A 20,213-nucleotide genomic window follows, 5' to 3' on the forward strand; every position below is an offset into this window, starting at 1 on the left:
CTGTTTTTCTGCAAAGGGACCAGGACGACTGATCCGTGTAAAGGAAAGAATGAATGGGGCCATGTATCGTGAGATTTTGAGTGAAAACCTCCTTCCATCAGCAAGGGCATTGAAGATGAAACGTGGCTGGGTCTTTCAGCATGACAATGATCCCAAACACACTGCCTGGGCAACGAAGGAGTGGCTTCGTAAGAAGCATTTCAAGGTCCTGGAGTGGCCTAGCCAGTCTCCAGATCTCAACCCCATAGAAAATCTTTGGAGGGAGTTGAAAGTCCGTGTTGCCCAGCGACAGCCCCAAAACATCACTGCTCTAGAGGAGATCTGCATGGAGGAATGGGCCAAAATACCAGCAACAGTGTGTGAAAACCTTGTGAAGACTTACAGAAAACGTTTGACCTCCGTCATTGCCAACCAAAGGGTATATAAAGTATCGAGATGAACTTTTGTTATTGACCAAATACTTATTTTCCACCATAATTTGCAAATAAATTCTTTAAAAAAAAAAAAATCAATGTGATTTTCTGGATTTTTTTTCTCATTGTCTCTCATAGTGGAGGTATACCTGTGATGAAAATTACAGGCCTCTCTCATCTTTTTAAGTGGGAGAACTTGCACAATTGGTGACTGACTAAATACTTTTTTGCCCCACTGTACATGGTCAGCTCACCTGTGCAGGTCTCCCTCTGCATCTTCTCCCGCATCCGTCCCACCAATCCATTCTTTTCCTCGCACATCGCAGGCGCTCCATCAGTCGTCAGTCCCGTAAGTTTGTCCCAGGGCAGTTTCATGTCATTCACACATTTAGATACTTCTTCAAAAGTGTCTTTTCCTGTGGTTGTGTCGTGCATTGGTTTAATACCCAAAAGTTCCTCTGTAACACATAAACTGGAGTCCACTCCACGGATGAAGATTGCCAGCTGTGCAGCATCAGTCTTGGTGCTCTCATTCACAGAAGGAAAAAAAAAAAAAAAAAAAAAAAAAGTGTCAAAAGTGCTGACCAATGCTTTTATCCGCTGACCACTGATCAATGTGTTATTGGCAGTGCGGGAAAATGGGTTGGTGCACAGGTCTTGACCTGCGCGGCAGCTGTTGCAGTGCATAGTGGGATTTGTAGTACGAGTGGTGGGAGCGCTATTTACCGGCAAGCCATTAATAATAGCCACATGAAATTATCGCGGTCTGGATCTGGCCCGCGGGCCTTGAGTTTGACACCCCTGCACTAGACCTAAGAGCACATTTGGCAAAAAACGTCAAAGAGAGAGAGAGAGAGAAAAAAAAAAAAAAAAACACCGGTATATGAGGGAAAATATGAAATAATTCAGGATCCTGAATGGTCCAAGGGGGAAACGAGAGTACATAATGGGCGCTGCACTAATAACCTGGAGTAGAAAGGCAGAACGCACACCCGCTGGGAGGCTTTCTGCACCAAAACCCAGTCCCCCAAAGCCATCCTAGTCATGCTCGCTCTGTAGCATGGGGTAAGGAAATACAGGCTATATACACGTGTATGCATTTGCATAACATACGTTTCCTTTCATGGGCCTCTGTAACAATACAGCTCTGTGTATTGACTTCGAGGGCATACCAGAATTTTTCCCCTGTATGCAACATTTTGCTTTAAACAGAAGCAATTCCACTCAATACTGAGACTCAACAGGCTTCTTCTGCAACAACTGTTTCCATTTCTGTTACTGAAAGGAACACAACTGAAATGGAAAAAAAAAAAGTCAGTTAGATAAAACAAAATTGTAAATGTGATGAGCGTGTCATGTGACAGGCACGGATGTGTGTACGGCTCTGAAGTAAACACAGCCAAGTCAGTGTGTGACGACCCAAACTGCTGACTCGGCAGCCATGTCAAAAGTGGCATGTCTTGGTTTTCAGCACAGAGCATTTTTGCAAATAAAAAAAAAGAAAGAAAAGAGAGGAGCCATTGTCCTACAGAGTTCCTGACTAGTAGCACATGCCTGTGTGTTGAGAGCCATACAGCACTGACAAGCCTTACCATAAGCGACGGACAGTCCGAGTCACACAGAGAGGATGATATGTGTAAACAATACAGCATCGCATGACGTTGGAATGCTTCTCCAGCCTAAGGCGGTTATTCATACTCCAGCTGTAGGTCAAGTTTGGCTTTTCACCATTCCGTTTCTATAAGAACTTACACTGAGGTTTCTATCAAAGTGTTTGGACAAATTCCATAAAAATCTATTCAAATAAAAAAGTTTTACATTTGGCTGAGGATGAAAATTAGGCATATTAGTAAAATGATGATGAAGAATGGAGGTAAAGATATTAACCTGACCGAAATTTTAAACAAGAGTGCTCGGAGAGCACAATATCCCCCGCTGGCAACTCTGCCATAACTCTGGTAAAATGCGACTGAATTGAACAAAATTGCAATATGCGCATTACCGACATATAACAAAGAATCCTGCCAAGTTTCGTGAAATTCCTCCAAAAATTGTAAGAGGAGTTGATTTCAGAACAACGTACACCCTCATGAAATTGTCAAAGTTATTTAATCAAGGGTCAAAACTTTTCACAAACAAAATTTAATTGCAGTATGCATATTACCGTCAAATAACAAGGCCTTTTGCCAAGCTTTGAGAAATTCATCCAAAAATTGTCAGAGGAGTTGATGTCAGAAGGCAAGCACACCTTCAAGAAATTGTGAAAGTACAAGGCTGTTAATCAAGGGCCACAGCTCTGGTAAAATACGATGAATTGAACAAAATATGCGCATTACTGACATAATATAATATCTTTTGGCAAGTTTTGTGAAATTCCTCCAAAATGTGTGTGAGGAGTTGAATTCAGAAGGAAAACACACATGAATTTGTCAAAGTATAATTTTGTTAATCAAGGGCTGTAACTCTGGTAAAATGTGACCGACTTTAATGAAATTGCAATATGTGTATTACCGACATAAAACAAAGAATCCTACCAAGTTTTGTGAAATTCCTCCAAAAACTGCGAGAGGAGTTGATTTCAGAAAGCGAGTACCCTTCCTGGGAGACAGACGGATGGACATCGCCATGACATAATCCCCCTTCGGGCCTTTCGGCCAGCAGGAGATAATTATATTTTTACAATAATAATAATAATAATAATAATAATAAATAAGCGCCTTTCAAGATACCCAAGGACACTGTGCAATGAAAATGCCAGAACAACAGTACACAACACTAAGAACACTGTACACTCAATGAAAACAGATACACAGACAGAACTAAATAACAAACAAAAAATTAAGAAAAAGGTACCAAAGAGCACCACAAAGGAAAGGCAACACAAAGAGGGTGGATGGTACGAAGATAAAAGGGAATAAACTATAGAATACAGAAAAGGCAATTTCTGAAGGAATGGGAGCAGTTAAGAGGCAGTGGAGAAAGCGATTCTGAAAAGGTGTGTTTTCAGCAGAGTTTTGAAAGTGGATAGTGTTGTGCATTGGCACAGTACTAGTGGAAGGGTATTCCAAAGTTTAGGGCCAGCCACACTGAAGGCCCCATCAACCATGGAGCGAAACCAAGAGGAGGGGATAGCGAGTAGATGGGCATCAGTGAAGCGCAGGGTGCGAGATGGTCTGTATAGCGTTAGGAGATTTGATAGATAGGAAGGGGCCAGGTGATGGAGTGATGTGTAAACAAGTAGAATGATTTTGTATTGGATGAGGTAGTGGACTGGGAGCCAGTGTAATTTCTAGAGGATGGGAGTGATGTGATTTCATGATCTGGTACGGGTGAGCACCCTTGCAGCAGAGTTTTGGACAGACTGTAGCCAATTAATTCTCTTTGCTGAGACTCCAAAGAGTAGGGCATTACAGTAGTCTAACCTGGAAGTAATAAATGCACGGATGAGCGTCTCAGCAGCCGATAAGGCGAGAGAGGAACAAAGTTTGGAAATGTTTTTAAGGTGGAAGATGGCTGTTTTGGCAATATTTTTGATACAAGAGTCAAAGGCGAATGTAGAATCAACTATGACTCCTAGTTTGTTTGTTTTTTTTAAACTTCTGTAGAGGTAGTGGTGAAATAACCAGGGATGGATAACTGTGCCAAGTTTATGTAGGATATCGGGGGTGGATATGAGAATAGCTTCTGTCTTATCTTGATTAAGCTTGAGAATGTTATGGGTCATCCAGCTATTGACGGCATTGAGACAATCAGCCAGATTGAAGGGTGGTAGGGTATGAAAGGGCTTAAGGCCAATTTATGCTGACAACCCAGTCCTCGCAGATGGTGTCGCAGATGGCGTCTGCGTAGCCCCCCCCCTTCGCAGACGCTCTGCGCGCACCTCCCAAAAATTGTGACCACCGCAGAAGCCTCGCAGACAGCGTCGCAGACAAGAGGGCTCTGATTGGTCCACTCTACATCCGCTGTACACGCACTTCCACTTCCCTACTTTGGTTTGTTTTCACTATCGCCACTTTTAAAAACACGAGCGAAGATGGAGCAGCACGAAGAGCAGTTGATCGAGGAAGTACGTACATCTATACGACTCCAGTTCTAGTCATTATAAGTAACCAGAGGATAAAACACTCCACTAACCACACCCACCAACTACTCCTAGCGATTTCGCGACTTCGCGCCCCCTTGCGTTGTGGCGGTGAATAACATCACGCACGCCTATTACTCCCCGCTCAACGATAAATTACAACTGTCTGCGAAAAGCTATCTGCGAAAGCCTTGTCGCAAGAGCATGCAGAGGCCCTTAGTATGGATGCAAATTTGAGCATAGTCAGCATAGCAGCGGAAGTTGCGACTCAGTGCTGTTAGTGCGGCAGTCCAATTAACTTCCAGCCGGCATAACAGTAGCATTAGCGAAGGCCAACGCTAGCTTACACGCAACTCTGTGCTATTAGCATGGCAGTCCAGTTACCTTCCAGCCGGTGTAGTGTTAGCGAAAGCAAGCCAAATATTTTCCCTGTGTAATTTACTTAGGTTACTTTTAAAATCACCCCCCCCCACACACACACACACACAGAGTAGCGACCTAGCAGCTAAAATTGTCTAAAAATCTTCCACTTTTAACGAAGTAAACTTTGCAGCCATGTTTGTTTACAAATTGTCAGTCACTCGCTAGTGTGGAAGTTTTACATCTCTGACGTGTCTCTTTTCCAGTTTTCAATGTCTCTTGTAAATATGCATGAACATATAATGAAGTTTTGGTAGCCTTTCGGGTGTTCAGTGCGCCTTCAGTTTATTTATTTAGTGCTTAATCCTGGCAGTAGCACTGGATTAGCCTCGACTTCTCTCTTTCCCAGCAGACAAAGAAATGACTGTGCATGCGCAGCAGAAAAGTTGTCACTGGATAGTCGTATCAGCTGGGACATGTGACGTTGTGTTGTCCTGACAACATGTAGTACTGTAACAACATTGCACGCTCATTCTCCATTGGGGAGAGTGGTGTAATACATGGAGGATAAGAGATGATAATATTGCATGCTATCAAACCTGCTATAAGGGAATAGAATACATGTTTTTATTCCATGGAAAAAGTGGCCTGTATTTACAAAAATAAATAATATTGGCTGGCGTTGAATGGTATGTCAGATATATTCCATTCAGCTCGCACAATACTGAATGAGTCAAAGAAGAGTCGAGAGGAATCTTACATTTACCACTTGAAGACAGACTTCATATCTTCGGGTGACCGTGTAATACATTTATATTAGAGCTTGGCGATATGGCCTTAAAAAAAAAAAAAAATAATTTTGATTTTTTCACAAAAAATCCGATTTTAATCGTTCCCCCCCCTACTAAAAATCAAACTACAGATGAGAAAGAAATGGTTCAAAACAAGTTTTACTTTTTTTTCTTCACTTAAATTTCCCCTTTGGGGTTAAAGTGCAACCAGAAACCAAAAAAGCCAAAAAACAAGCTTGTAGATGACATATCGCGATAGCGTCTGTGATTGCCTTCCACCACGCCCCATTCTTATCATAAGGCGCACAGTTCGAAAACGTGTCCGGGACGGCTGCTTGCTTTACTGTGGATGGTGCGCTCATGCTGCGGCTGTTTTCATTCTGCTGGGAGCAGCACTCCTCGCACTCCGCTGCATGCTTCTGTTTAAGGTGTTGGAATAAATTCGTCGTGCTGCTTCCTTTGGAAGCAACCGTTTTCAAACACACCTTACAACGAGGACTTGTTTGGTCTGCGTCCGACGCCGCAAAACCAAACCAATTCCAGATCACGGAGGAAGTTACTCCTTTCTTGGGCACAAGTTGCAGCTTTCCCCCAATCACTGCCATGTTGTTCGTGTGTCTTTACGGCAAGCGCACGTGAGGAGGGCTATAGTGCCAGTGCCCGATCCACCCCTGCTGCCCGATCCGTTCTGCACATGCACAGAGGGGAGCATCGGTGGCGGAAGTTAAAACTGAGAGAAAACTGATTTTCATAACTGTAAATTCGAATTAAAATCGATAAAATCGATTTATCACCCAGCTCTAATTTATATATTTAAAACTTAAATACATTAACCTGACTTTATATTAACAGTTATTAGTATACAGTTGTGGTCAGAAGTTCAACATGTCATGGCAATATTTGGGCTTTCAGTAATTTCTTTGAGCTGTTCTTTTTCTGTAGCAGAATGTACAGCATACATCTTTAATTTAAAATAAATAAAATAAAACTAGAATTTGGTGCACAAGTGTTAATTTTCTTTGGATTTTCTGAAATCAACACAGGGTCAAAATTATACATACAGGGTCAAAAATTTACATACAGCACACCTAATATTTGGGTAAAATGTCTCTTCGCAAGATTCACCTTGACCAAACATTTTTGTTTACCATGAACAAGCTTCTGGCAGAACTCAAATTTGTTTTTTGTTTTTTTTCTTGGCATGTACTCAACTTATAAGCACGGTCCATGTATTTTCAATAGGGTTGAAGTCAGGACTTGTTTTAAGCTTAGTTAGCCTGTTTTATCCTCCACAACCAGCTCTGATGCGTGTTTGGGTTTGTTGTCCTGTTCTAAGTCCCAAGTTGTGTTCAAGTTTCTGATGGTTTATGCTGAAGAATTCTGAGGTAGTCCTCCTTCTTCATTATTCCAGCCACTTTGTGCAATGAACCAGTTCCGCTGGCAGCAAAACAGCCTCAGAGCATGATGATCCTACCACCACCACCAGCTGGTACAGTGCCCCTCTGGACATGGTGGTCATTGTGGCCAAACAACTCAATCTTTGTCTCATCTGACCGTACAGCTATCCTCCAGAAGGCTTTTTCTTTGTCTGTGTGGTCAGCTTCAAACTTTAGTTAAGCTTGAAGTTGTCAATTTTGGAGCAGGGGGTTATTTCTTGGATGGCAGCCTCTTAGCCCATGGTGATCTGAACTGTAGACAGTAATCCATCAGCTTCCAGTTCATGGCGGGGCGGGGCTGTGCCATGGTGGTTCCCGAGTTGTTCCTGACCATCCAAACCAATTTCCTTTCAGCTGAGGGGGACAGTATGGGTTTTCTTGAAGCAAAGTGGCTTGGCAAAGTGACTACACCTCACAATAACTTGGATACAATTGTTTGAACTGATCTTGGAATTTGCAGTCGTTTAGAAATGGCTCCAAGAGACATTCCGGAGTTGGGTATATCTGCACTGAGCTCCATGGACTTTCCCCATTGTATTATGTGTTGGTCAATCCAATGAGTGCTGTAAACAAACCCTTTTTATAAAGAGAGAAGCTACCAGCTGTAGTCAATCATGATCACTAACAGGAAGTTAAGAGACCTCAGCCTTGGCAAGATAAGAGACATTTTGGAAGTTTCAGCACCTCCGAATTAATAATCTAAGTGAGCGTATGTAAATTTTTGACCCTGTATGTACATTTTTGACCCTGTGTTGATTTTCAGAAAACCCAAAGAAAATTAAAACTCGTGCACCAAATTCTAGTGTTTTTTTTTTTTATTCAAGATGTATGCTGTACAATCATTCTGCCACAGAAAAAGAACAGTTCAAAGAAATTACTGAAAGTCCAAATATTGCCATGACATTCATATCTAAGATGACATTCATGTCACTGTATGTAAACTTCTGACCATAACTGTAAATACACAGGTGATTATAGGAAATCGCATGCACTGATTGGTCGAGAAAATCGCAGAAAGTCACGCTGTTGTATATTAACAGTTATTAACCTGAGAAAATAAATCTTCACATTTAATTTCTCTGCAGTTAAATTAAAAAAGGCACATTACCATTGTGTGCAAACATTTGTGTAACCCAAACCAAAAAAAAATTCCAGTGAATTTATAAAAGTCTCAGAAATGCTGATTTTCGTCATACTTGTACATGTATATAGAACACCCATAAATTGAGTTTCCAGCTCATTTGCATGTAGTGACACCCACAAAACTCAATTTCAAGTGCATAAACAGCTGGAACATGAAATGAACAAACAAGGTAAAGCCTGAAAAACAGAAGTGGAAGTTATTTTCATTTGAAATGAACAACGAAAAGAAAAGCAGAAATGGATGTTATTTTAACTCACTTCTATGCCAATTTTTTTAAATAATATATTAATAATAGCAAACTGCCGAGTTTTCTCAGCTAAAGCATTTGTTTACAGTTTATGGCTATGTGCAGACAGACTGGCTGTCCTCTGTTTATACAGTTATCACAATTTAATGATTAGTTCAGTGATTTGTCTGAAGTTATGGGTTTGTGTTACCTCACGTTCATTCTTTTTTTTAATATGTTCAATTAACGGCAATAAGATAAAACGACTGGTTTTCATAAAACGTACTTGATCGTTCTGTTAGTGTCTGACCGAGTGAACGAGCATGAGGATGCGTTTTTGATGGAGACTCCAAAGCACTTCTACAAGTCAGTCTTTATAAGGGTGTCTGCTAAATGCTGGAAATGTAACTTAAAAAAATAAGCTAGTTAAAATTGACAGTATATTGTATATATAAAAGTGCAGAAATCCAGGCAAATAAGATTTGAAGTAGCTCGAATCTAGGTTTGCATCTTATGCGTAATTTTACAAATTCACACACAGGAACACAAGTAGGATACGAACATTTTTCTCAATTTATAGGATTTTCATGAATACCAAATTTCTTGTGTAAACGCTTGTACTAATGATTTACAAATAAATCTCTTCATATCCAGCTTGACAAATGAGTCCCAGTGGTGTTACTTTTAAGAGTGCCATGTGGTTTCACACATTTTTCCATTTCAAAATTCCACACTTTTCCAGACTTTTCTGTAATCTCCTAAGAATAAGCCATTTGCCTAGTTTATGCCTAGTCATATACTAAATGCAGTCCATCTGTTGCTCTGCAAGATTTGTCAGCTGCCCTCTACCTTGTCCATCAGAGGAAATGGACCACCACTGAGCAGATATTATTTCATTGGTAGACGATTCTCAACAGAACGTTAAGATGTGCATCAGACACAGCAATGTTACTGAGGTTGTTTAACACCTCAGTATCACTGATGGCTTGAGAAACAGACCAGCAGCCAAAATCATTAACTACCATTAACCCTCTGAGGTCTGAGGGTGTTTTCTGGCACTCTAATGATTTTGGCATGCTCCGATTTTGTTGTTAGTTTCAACAAACCTAAGCAGCATTTTCAAAGTCATAAGACTTTTTGTATTCAGCACAAGTTCAGCTACAATAATATCTATGGAGTATGTATGTCATGATTGTACTTAAAGGCCCGGTCCCACTGCACTTACGGATGCAAAGAGGATGTAAAACGTAAAAAAATCTTTGCCATCCGTTGGAAAACGCTACGCATCCGTTGTGTACTCATTGCATACGTGCTTCATACGCTCTATCCATCGAGCATCCGTCCACTGTGATTTCATCCGCGCAAAAAGTTTTGAGCTGCACAAAACTTTTAGAACGGATGAACTTTCCGCCGTGTACGATGTAAATCCGCGACATATACGAGCAACAAACGTTCTATGTCCGTTATCATCCGTTAAACGTCTGCTGTATCCTCTCTGCATCCTCTGGGCATCCTCGCAACTCACATCCGCTGCAGCTGAAAACGGAAAGAGGGAGGAAAGATAAGGTACATGAAACATCTATTCGTCGTTAGTAGCACGGAAATAGAAAGGATGTAAGCGTATGCATCTCGTATATAAAGTATTCAAAACGGACAAAGCGTTTATATCTGGGATGTATCTCGTATATTGAGGATGTCTGGAGTATGTCTAGAGTATGTAGAAGGACACCTAGCGCAGTGAACGGTCTGCATCCGATATACATCCGCGCAACATCCCCTTTGTTTCCGTTAGGCGTACGTGATGCAGCCCCTTCACCCGCTATGCATCCGCTCTTTCTGCTATGCGTCCGCTTCTCAGTTATCACCGGTAACCCCTTCGGAGCTGTCATCCACTTCCATCCGCTTTCATCCGCTAGGCTTCCTATGAACATGCGTTTAACATCCCCGCTATATACTACCCACGTCCGTTCTTTTCCGTTCTGTTTTCGCCAATTTTGTCCATTTCTGGAGCGGATGAAAACGGATAGAGCCACCCCCGAAATTTTGCTCATCCGCTGTGTCCTTTTTGCATACGTTTTGTGTCCATCGGCCAGTGGGACCGGGCCTTTAAAAAAAACAAAAATGAAGCTGTTGTAAAAAGCAGTTTTAGAACTGCGTTGGAATGGGTGAAGAAAACATGACCTTACCCATTGTGTCGAACCGTTTTGGTTACTTGAGGTGATTCTGTTCAGTCTTAGGAATGTATCAAGCACAAAAACTTAAACCTGCTCCACTGATTTGAACAATTAAACAGGCCATCAAAAAAAAACGTATGTCCTATTGTTTTGGGATACAGGATTGGCAGTGGGAGGAGTATTCAATGAGAAATTTAAAAAAAAATTCCATTCCATTCAATGAGAAGAGTGAAAACCGCTCCCACTGCCAACTCTTAATCCCATCAGATTAACATTTAATCCCAGCAGGTCAAGTCACAATGGGTAAAGTCATGTTTTTCTACACGTTCCAACACAGTTCTAAAACTGCTTTTTTACAACAGCTTCATTTATCTGGTATTTGACTCTATTCAGTGCATCTTGCAATTAACTCTTGTACCATTTTACTCAGTTCAGAGACACAACCTACGCTGTTACACAATTACTCTGTAATTTTACTCCCACTCCAACTTTTACTCTCAACACAAAATTGAGCAAAATTAACCATTTTGAGGAAAATACTTTTAACTCGGGAAAATCTGCTCAGTTATTTTTCCTGTGTATGCACGACAGCACACGCATATCAACCGATCTGCTCATAATAAATAGAAATATTTACACTTACTCAAGTTGATCTTTGCCTGTATCAAGTCAAAGTAAAAAAGGCACCGCTCATCAGTGTCGCAGTTCTCAAGATTGAACTGAATCGCTGTTCTGAATCCTGAAATAAATCATGAATTGAATCGCTGTCCTCAATCATCCGAAGCGCATAAAATCCGCGTGCCATCTCGAAACAAGTTTTACCTCCAAATAGGCTGAACTTTGTCTGACAGATTTTATCCTGTTTACGGTGGGTGTTCCCACCGTGAATGAGAAACCAATCGAAACCGAAAGGGTGAAACTGATCATCATGCCATTACCATGTGAATAGTCTTACGAATGCCCAAGTGTACTTTCAGCGCGCCGACTCTGGTGTGATTGAGTAAGGTGACAAGTTTTATGTTTCATCTAATTTAGGTAATTTAAAAACTATAATATTATTTGGCAGTGGGAACACAGGAAAGTGTAAAGTTTGTCAATATGTTTATCATGCTTGTATGATGAAAAACTCAAAGCTATTTATTTAAACATATGACCTACTCATTCTAAACCTGTCGAGCTTCGCCAGCAAAACTCCCGACCCCAAAGGGTTAAAGCACAAGAGGGTTAGCAAAATAAGTTGTGTAACAAACCCCCCCCCCCCCCCCCCCCCCCCCCCAAAAAAAGCTATAATCACTAACTGGATGGAAAAAATGTTAATGAAACACATTAAGATGCAACTACCATCTCCGTGTCATCGCAGTGCTGAAACCGGTCTAATGTCAAATTAATATCTGGTCAGCGGTAGTTCTCTGATGGATTCCATTAATACATTTGGTCGAAGGAAAAATTGTGCATAGAGACGGATCCACAGTCAATAATTCTATACCTACACTGTCAGAAATAGGAGGAGTCCATTTCTGTCCCCAAGGTACAATCTACAGTAATGTACCCCCTAGCACTCATTACTAGACCTCAAGGTAACTTTGTTTACCTTTTTAGGGACAAAAAGGTACACAAGTTCCCAAGCAGTATACAAAGTGTACAAATAAGTGCACCTTAGAGGTTACTGCCCCAGTGACAAGCCATTGTACCCCTAAAGGTACAATAATGTATTTTATTTTTTCCGCAGTGCGTTTTCCATCAAATCCTGCACTCTAATTGGCTGGCGAGCGGGTCCGTATCCTACGGTACGGACCCTGGTTATGGACCTCTGGCAACTTGCTTGTTCACAACAACAAACATGGTAGCATTTTTTGTCAACATTTATCTTTTTTTTTTTAATAAGATTTATTTATAAGATTATCAAATCTTATAAATTTTTGCCAGCATTTCTCAGGAGAATAGCATTAATTTTACAGCATGGATAGCGATAACGACAGTCTTCACAGCGAAAGCGAGTTTTACTACCCTGAGAAAGAAGTAGTAAAATAAAACATTTCAGGAGAAAGCTAAAAACCTCTAACTTGCTAACGCCGAGCAAAAACATGGCTGAATCCTGAATGACTCCTATTTGTATAAATAGGGGACTACATAGGTGGCAAAACGTAGGGGTTTTTTTTCCTGCCATGGAAGTGCACTTGTATACCGAGGAGGAAGCAATTTGCATTACAGCCGTGAATGAGGATCCAAAATGGCGGCTCACCTTGGCTCGGTTTTCCCTTTGGGGCGCTCTCGTTTTCTGTTAGAATTTCATCTCATTATCTCTAGCCGCTTTATCCTGTTCTAGAGGGTCACAGGCAAGCTGGAGCCTATCCCAGCTGAGTACGGGCGAAAGGCGGGGTACACCCTGGACAAGTCGCCAGGTCATCACAGGGCTGACACATAGACACAGACAACCATTCACCTAACCTGCATGTCTTTGGACTGTGGGGGAAACCGGAGCACCCGGAGGAAACCCACGCAGACACGGGGAGAACATGCAAACTCCGCACAGAAAGGCCCTTGCCGGCCACGGGGCTCGAACCCGGACCTTCTTGCTGTGAGGCGACAGTGCTAACCACTACACCACCGTGCCGCCCTGTTAGAATTTGGTAAAGAAAAAAATAAAATATTAATTTACCAGCTTAAGGTTGGTTCGTATGGTGAAATACCTATTTCACAATACGGACCTCCCAGCTGGTAAATAATATTTACTTTCTGAGGTGTACAAATTGACCTCTGGTAGTTTACTTGATCAAAGGGCCAGTGAATGTAAATAAAAGCAGCACGCGAGACCCCACAGTTTAGAATATTACACATGCATACAACTGCCAAATTTACTGACCTTCAACTTACAGTACCAGTCAAAAGTCTGGACACACCTACTCACTCACAGGTTTTTCTGTATTTTGACCATTTTCAACATTGTGGAACAATACATCAAACTGTTGAAATAACATACGGACCATGTCTGGAATTATATAGTAAACAAAAAAAGTGTTAAAAAAAAACTAAATATATGTTTCATATTTTAAATTCTTCAAAGGAGCCAGTGTTTACCTTGATGATGCTTTGCACACTATTGGCATTCTCTTAACCAGCTTCATGAGGTAGTCACCTGGAATGCTTTTCAATTAACAGGTGCCTCATCAAAAGTTAATTAGTGCAATTTCTTGCCATCTTAACATGTTTGAGATCGAACAGTAAATAGTAAATTATAAAAATATAGTAAATAGCCCTATTTTAGAACTTTAGCCATCCATTTTAATGTTAAGAACTGTTAAACTAAGTAAAGAGAAACAACACCCATTACTTTCAGACATGAAGTGACTTTTAATGAATAAAAATAAAGAAAAAACAAAGAAGTAAAACTTGTATCCAAACTTTTGACTGGTCCTGCAAGTTGGAGGTCAAGAAATTGGCAGTAGTATGCATTTGTAATATTCTAAACTATAAGGTCTCAAGTTTATCAAAAACATTATTATACAAAAGTTAAATACCACAATTACACCACCCTATCTGGTCATAAATCGCTATTGCTCATATGTCCACATTCACGGACCCAAACAAATAGCGCTAACGCCTCTGATACAGGAAGGTCCATGCTGCTAATTATTTCAACTCATTTTAAAGCAGCTATAGAATATAGAAAAATCTGAATTATTGCCAAGAAATGCTGATGTTCCAGAGAAATCTATGTAATTTATCTAATTTTTAAAATAAAATGATCAGACAGAAATATGATCACAGCGTGCAAGGAAGATAGGTGGGTGCATGAAGTAATGTACCTTGTTTCGATGAGGTATACAGTGTAGGTTTCCTGCATGCTGACTGCATTCTTTCCGGTCCTTTTCTCTGCCTCAGTTACACTAATCTCCATCTTCTTCAAAAGATTTGCTCCCTTCTCAACCATCTGCAGAAAGAATGTCAATGTTAATGAAAACATGAGCAATATGACTATTTAAAAAGAAGGCAAAAAGAGAAAAACACATGCATTATACCCCAATTATTGTAATGCACTTGGTACAATTGTTAGGCTACTTGCTGGATAAGTTAATGTTATGTTGATACCTTTATTACCTTTGCCTGGGTTTAAAATTAATCCATCACAACAAATGAAACATCAATAAGAAATTACTGAAACGGACAGCAAGAAGGAATAGTGAGTGCAAAAAAAAAAAAAGTTGGTTGGCATTTCATATCTTCATAACATTCTGCAAAAAAGGATGTCAAAATACCATGAAATGCACACATTATCCTATACATCGGTATGTTATCAATATTTAAACTAAATAAAATCTGAGAATAACAGCACAAAAAGTAATGATATTTTAACCCCCCTCCCCCCCCTTTTTTTTAAACTGTGTACACAACGCCAATTCCAAAAAAGTTGCGACACTGTAAAACAAATAAAAACAATGTGAAGGTCTGCAAAATCATGGAAACCCTGCTTCATTGAAAACAGTACAAAGATAACATATCAAATGTTGAAACAGAAATTCTTGTTTTTTTGAAAAATATATGCTCATTTTGAACTTTATGTCAGCAACACGTTTCAGAAAAGTTGGGACGGAACAACAAAAGACTGAAAAAGTTGTGTAATGCAAAAAATAAATAAAAAAATTTGGTTAATTGGCAACAGGTCAATAACATGACTGGGTATTTTAAAAAAAAAAGCGGGGGGGGGGGGGGGGGGGGGGGGTGTCCCAGAGAGACCAAGTCTCTCAGAAGGAAAGACTTCTGCCATCCAGACAAACTCTTTTCAGCAAAGGCCTTCCTTCTTTCAGCAAGACAACACCAAACCGCTATTTTGCACATGTTAAAACTTCATGGCTGTGTAGTAAGAGAGTCCAGGTGCTAAACTGGCCTGCCTACAGTCCAGACCAGTCACCCATTTAAAACATTTGATGCATTATGAAGCACAAAATATGACAAAGGTGACTTCTAACTGTTGAGCAACTGAAATTGTATATCAGGCAAGAATAGGACAACATTTCTCTTTTAAAAACTACAGCAATTGCTCTCTTCAGTTCCCAAAAGTGTTGTTAAAACTAAAGGCACCGCAACACAGTGGTAAACATGCCCCTGTCCCCACTTTTTTGAAACGTGTTGTTGACATCAAATCCAAAATATCCTTTTTTTTTTTAATTCTCAGTTTCAACATTTAATATGTTGCCATTGTATTATTTTCAATGAAACGTAGGGTTTCCATGATTCCCAAATTATCACGTTCTGTTTTTATTTGCAGTTTACGCAGCGTCCCAACTTTTTTGGAATTGGGGTTGTATGTTCTGCATCCTCACTGAATGTCTGATGAATTTCAAATGCTGAGCCAACTTCGTTGATTTGGTCTGCACAGTATGTCTGCCTAAAATGTTAGTATGAAGCCAGGCAAACCTGAAAACTCTTGTAAACAGATTAAAATCTGAAACATGTACTGTACTTACTTAGGCACACACATTCACATAGCAAAACTAATCAGACACAAAGAATTGCATGATTATTATTATTATTAGTAGTAGTAGTAGTAATAAAAAATGGACTATTAGGATATATATATATTGTACAGGAATGATTTATATTCCCATTTAGCTATTAATAAGATGAAGGTAAAGAGAGTTAATGTCTTACAGTCATCAGGATTTGAGGATAGATCACGTGACATTCATGCAAAACCCAAGGGAAAAACATTTTTTTAAACATTTTGTCAGGCCTTTTTTTTTTTTTACATAATTACACAATTAAACTATACATAATTAACGAATGGTGAGGTGTATATTCAGGTAATGTTAAAGTTGAGTGATAAAACTGTGTTAAGTTAGCTAGTTAGCCAGGTTAGCTAGCTAGCTCGCTAACTGCAGTGTTGTGACGGGACAGGTAAAGGCTCAGCAGTTTATCACAACGGAACTCCATGATGATGATGATGATGAAGAACAAACAATAATATCACACCTTTCATTCATAAATAAAAGTCAGGAAAGCAGCTCAGTAACGAGACTGGGTGTCTCTGGAGCTTTAAATAAAGGCAGAGAGAGAGAGAGAGAGATCCTCCAGCTGTAAGTCAGAGATCAGGCGACCCCGAGGACTCACACTCGGCCTGCTCCCTCAACTCGGCCTAAAGCTCACACTCACCCGGCAATAAACGTGATTAAAAACACAACCAGCTACATTTTACCGTGTTTTTAATGTTGTTTTCTAACGCTGAAGGCGTCAAGTCGGTGTTTCCCACCACAGCTATATCCTCACTTCCCGAATCCGCCATCATCCTCACTGTCTTGTAGTTTATCACCCGCGCATGCGCATTTCACCTCTCAGAAACTTGCTTAGTTGACTCTTTGAAAACAGCCTGCTTTATAATAATAATAATAATAATAATAATAAATTTACTACTACTATTATTATTATTGTTGGACTCATCTAATCTAATAAACATCAATTTTAATTAAAAACAACAACAACAACAGCATTGTAATAAATCTGGGAAATGTGCTAACCATTCGAGACAATAATATCCCCAATATATTTGATCTGTATATGTGTGGGTTTTTAAACACTAAGTCCCTGGCTAAGAAGCACTAATACGGGCTACAATTATTAGCATGAATTAAACCAACACTGGGTTGTGTAGTGGTTAGCACTGTCGCCTCACAGCAAGAAGGTTCTGGGTTCGAGCCCCGTGGCCGGCGAGGGCCTTTCTGTGTAGAGTTTGCATGTTCTCCCCGTGTCTGCATGGGTTTCCTCTGGGTGCTCCGGTTTCCCCCACAGTCCAAAGACATGCAGGTTAGGTTAATTGGTGGATCTAAGTTAACCGTAGGTGTGAATGGTTGTCTGTGTCTATGTGTCAGCCCTGTGATGATCTGGTGACTTGTATAGGGGAGAGCGGGGTAAGATGAGCCACTTTTTACATTTTTCATCATAACTACATGTTAAAGCCATTTTTGCTTCCAGTCTACACACCATACCAAATTTCAAAGTGTACTGTTACTATCTGAGCAAAAAATAATTGATAAGCTCTTATGGTTAGAGTGATATTACCTCTTGAAAAAAAATGTCAAGTGGCTCAACTTACCCCAAATCAACGAAGTTGGCTCAGCATTTGAAATTCATCAGACATTCAGTGAGGATGCATGTAAGATGAGCCACTGTGTGGGGTAAATTGAGCCAACACAAAACATGTTAGGTTAACAAAGTAAACAACTTTTATTATTAGAAGTGCAATCAATGAATCAAGTCAAGTCAATCAAGTGGGGGATAGGGCCGTTGCATAGAGAAGGGGAGATGAAGAGAGAGGTGATAGAACGAGATGGGATAGGGAGGGATAGATAGATGGACAGAGAGAGAGAGAGATATGCATAGATAGATAGAAAGAGGGATGGTTAGAGAGGGAATGAGAGATATACTATATTATAGAAATTACTAAAACAGTAGAGCAGTGCCAAAAAATCTTATTTCTTTCAGTAGGTTAAAACATTGCTAAAACATGCAGCAATCATTCCATCAATCATTCAATCATTTCATCATTATTCAATGTTCCAAGCATTCAAATTGCGAGGGAACACCATTTGCCTCTCCCTCCGTGCTGTCCCACCAACAGTAAAGGGGCGGGGCAATTTTTTCACAATATCCTGTCTTGACAGGACAGCCTCATCTTTCTCTTTGAAGACAAAGGTTGGCTTTCTTGCAGAGCCATGGCATGACCAGCTTCTTTTGAGAAATCTTGCCTCTATTTTGAAGACATCCAATTTGATTATCTGGCCAATGAAGTAATGCACTTTCACCAACTTGGCCTCTACCTCTCCATTCTTTATCTTTTCAATGAACCTAGTCAGAGTCATCCTGTCCAAATGCATATCCCTTGCCACAGCCCGAATAGGCCTGCCTTTCCTGACTTCCTCTGCGGCTCTCTCCAAAACTGCACGGGATTGTGCGGCCCTGTCTGTTTTTCTTTTGTATGAGTGTGGCATCATGCACACCTGTAATAACAGAGGGTATTATTTTATTTATTAAAAACCTTTTAAACACATTATTTATATTAACATGCTATTTATTTGTTTATTTGTTGTTGTTGTTGTTGTTGTCATATATGACCAGTAAATGTGAAAACTTAAGTGTCATCCATATTGGGTAAGCTCAGCCACCAATGGGGTAAGTTGAGCCAGTGGCTCAACTTGCCCCATATCTAATGGCTCATCTTACCCCGTGGCCACCATTTTGTAGAAAAATGCTAATAAAGGGGATTAGGCTAATCAAAATTATTTTTATTAGCATTCATATCATAGCTTAGAAAGCCACTAACTTAACCCTAATGTGTCTAAATATTATTCTACTTTTGTCTTCACTAAATCATCTTCACTGTGGACAAACATGGAATTGACTTAGAAAGCACAAAAACACATTTTTATAAATATCTCCCTCACCTAGTTTGACATGTGGTGCTCCTCTCCACAAGTGTAAGTAAATGGTCCCGCCCCCCTTTGAATGTGGTCACATGGTCACATTTGTTTACTGTTTCTTAGAAACAGGGGGTGGCTCATCTTACCCCCTGGCTCATCTTACCCCGCTCTCCCCTACCCCGCCTCTTGCCCATAGTCAGCTGGGATAGGCTCCAGCTTGCCTGTGACCCTGTAGAACAGGATCAGCAGCTACAGATAATGAATGGAATGGATATCTCATCTCATCTCATTATCTGTAGCCGCTTTATCCTTCTACAGGGTCGCAGGCAAGCTGGAGCCTATCCCAGCTGACTACGGGCGAAAGGCAGGGTACACCCTGGACAAGTCGCCAGGTCATCACAGGGCTGACACATAGACACAGACAACCATTCACACCTACGGTCAATTTAGAGTCACCAGTTAACCTAACCTGCATGTCTTTGGACTGTGGGGGAAACCGGAGCACCCGGAGGAAACCCACACGGACACGGGGAGAACATGCAAACTCCGCACAGAAAGGCCCTTGCCGGCCACGGGACTCGAACCCGGACCTTCTTGCTGTGAGGCGACAGCGTTAACCACTACACCACCGTGCCGCCCTGGAATGGATATTTGATCTGTATATGTGTGGGTTTTTAAACACTATCTGAAAGAGGTCCCTGGCTAAGAAGCACTAATACGGGCTGCATGAATTAAACCAGCATTGGGTTGTGTAGTGCTTAGCACTGTCGCCTCACAGCAAGAAGGTTCTGGGTTCGAGCCCCGTGGCCGACAGGGGCCTTTCTGTGTGGAGTTTGCATGTTCTCCCCGTGTCCACGTGGGTTTCCTCCGGGTGCTCCGGTTTCCCCCACAGTCCAAAGACATGCAGTTAGGCTAACTGGTGGCTCTAAATTGACCGTAGGTATGAATGTGAGTGTGAATGGTTGTTTGTCTCTATGTGTCAGCCCTGCGATGAACTGGTGACTTGTCCAGGGTGTACCCCGCCTCTCGCCCATAGTCAGCTGGGATAGGCTCCAGCTTGCCTACGACAACAGGATAAGTGGCTACAGATAATGGATGGATGGATAAACCAACACTGACTGTATTTATTTGATTCAATAGTCAATTTATTCTGTGTTGGCAAAGACAACGACGCCAT

General features: G+C 40.8%; 1 protein-coding gene across 5 annotated transcripts in view; it reads right to left on the reverse strand.

Annotated features, from left to right (window-relative positions):
- The window catches only part of snx4 (sorting nexin 4), a 138,995-nt gene that overhangs the window by 30,434 nt on the left and 88,348 nt on the right, over positions 1-20,213 (reverse strand). For 4 of the 5 annotated variants that reach the window (XM_060930230.1, XM_060930229.1, XM_060930226.1 and 1 more), the window contains one exon: positions 14,432-14,556. In XM_060930230.1, coding sequence (XP_060786213.1) covers positions 14,432-14,556 — 125 coding nt within the window. Of the gene's footprint in view, positions 1-14,431; positions 14,557-16,818; positions 16,959-20,213 lie in introns of those variants that run through there. The other variant, XM_060930225.1, reaches the window with a different exon arrangement.

This window comes from Neoarius graeffei, chromosome 9, assembly GCF_027579695.1.
Source record: "Neoarius graeffei isolate fNeoGra1 chromosome 9, fNeoGra1.pri, whole genome shotgun sequence".
In the NCBI taxonomy this organism is placed as follows: Eukaryota; Metazoa; Chordata; class Actinopteri; order Siluriformes; family Ariidae; genus Neoarius; species Neoarius graeffei.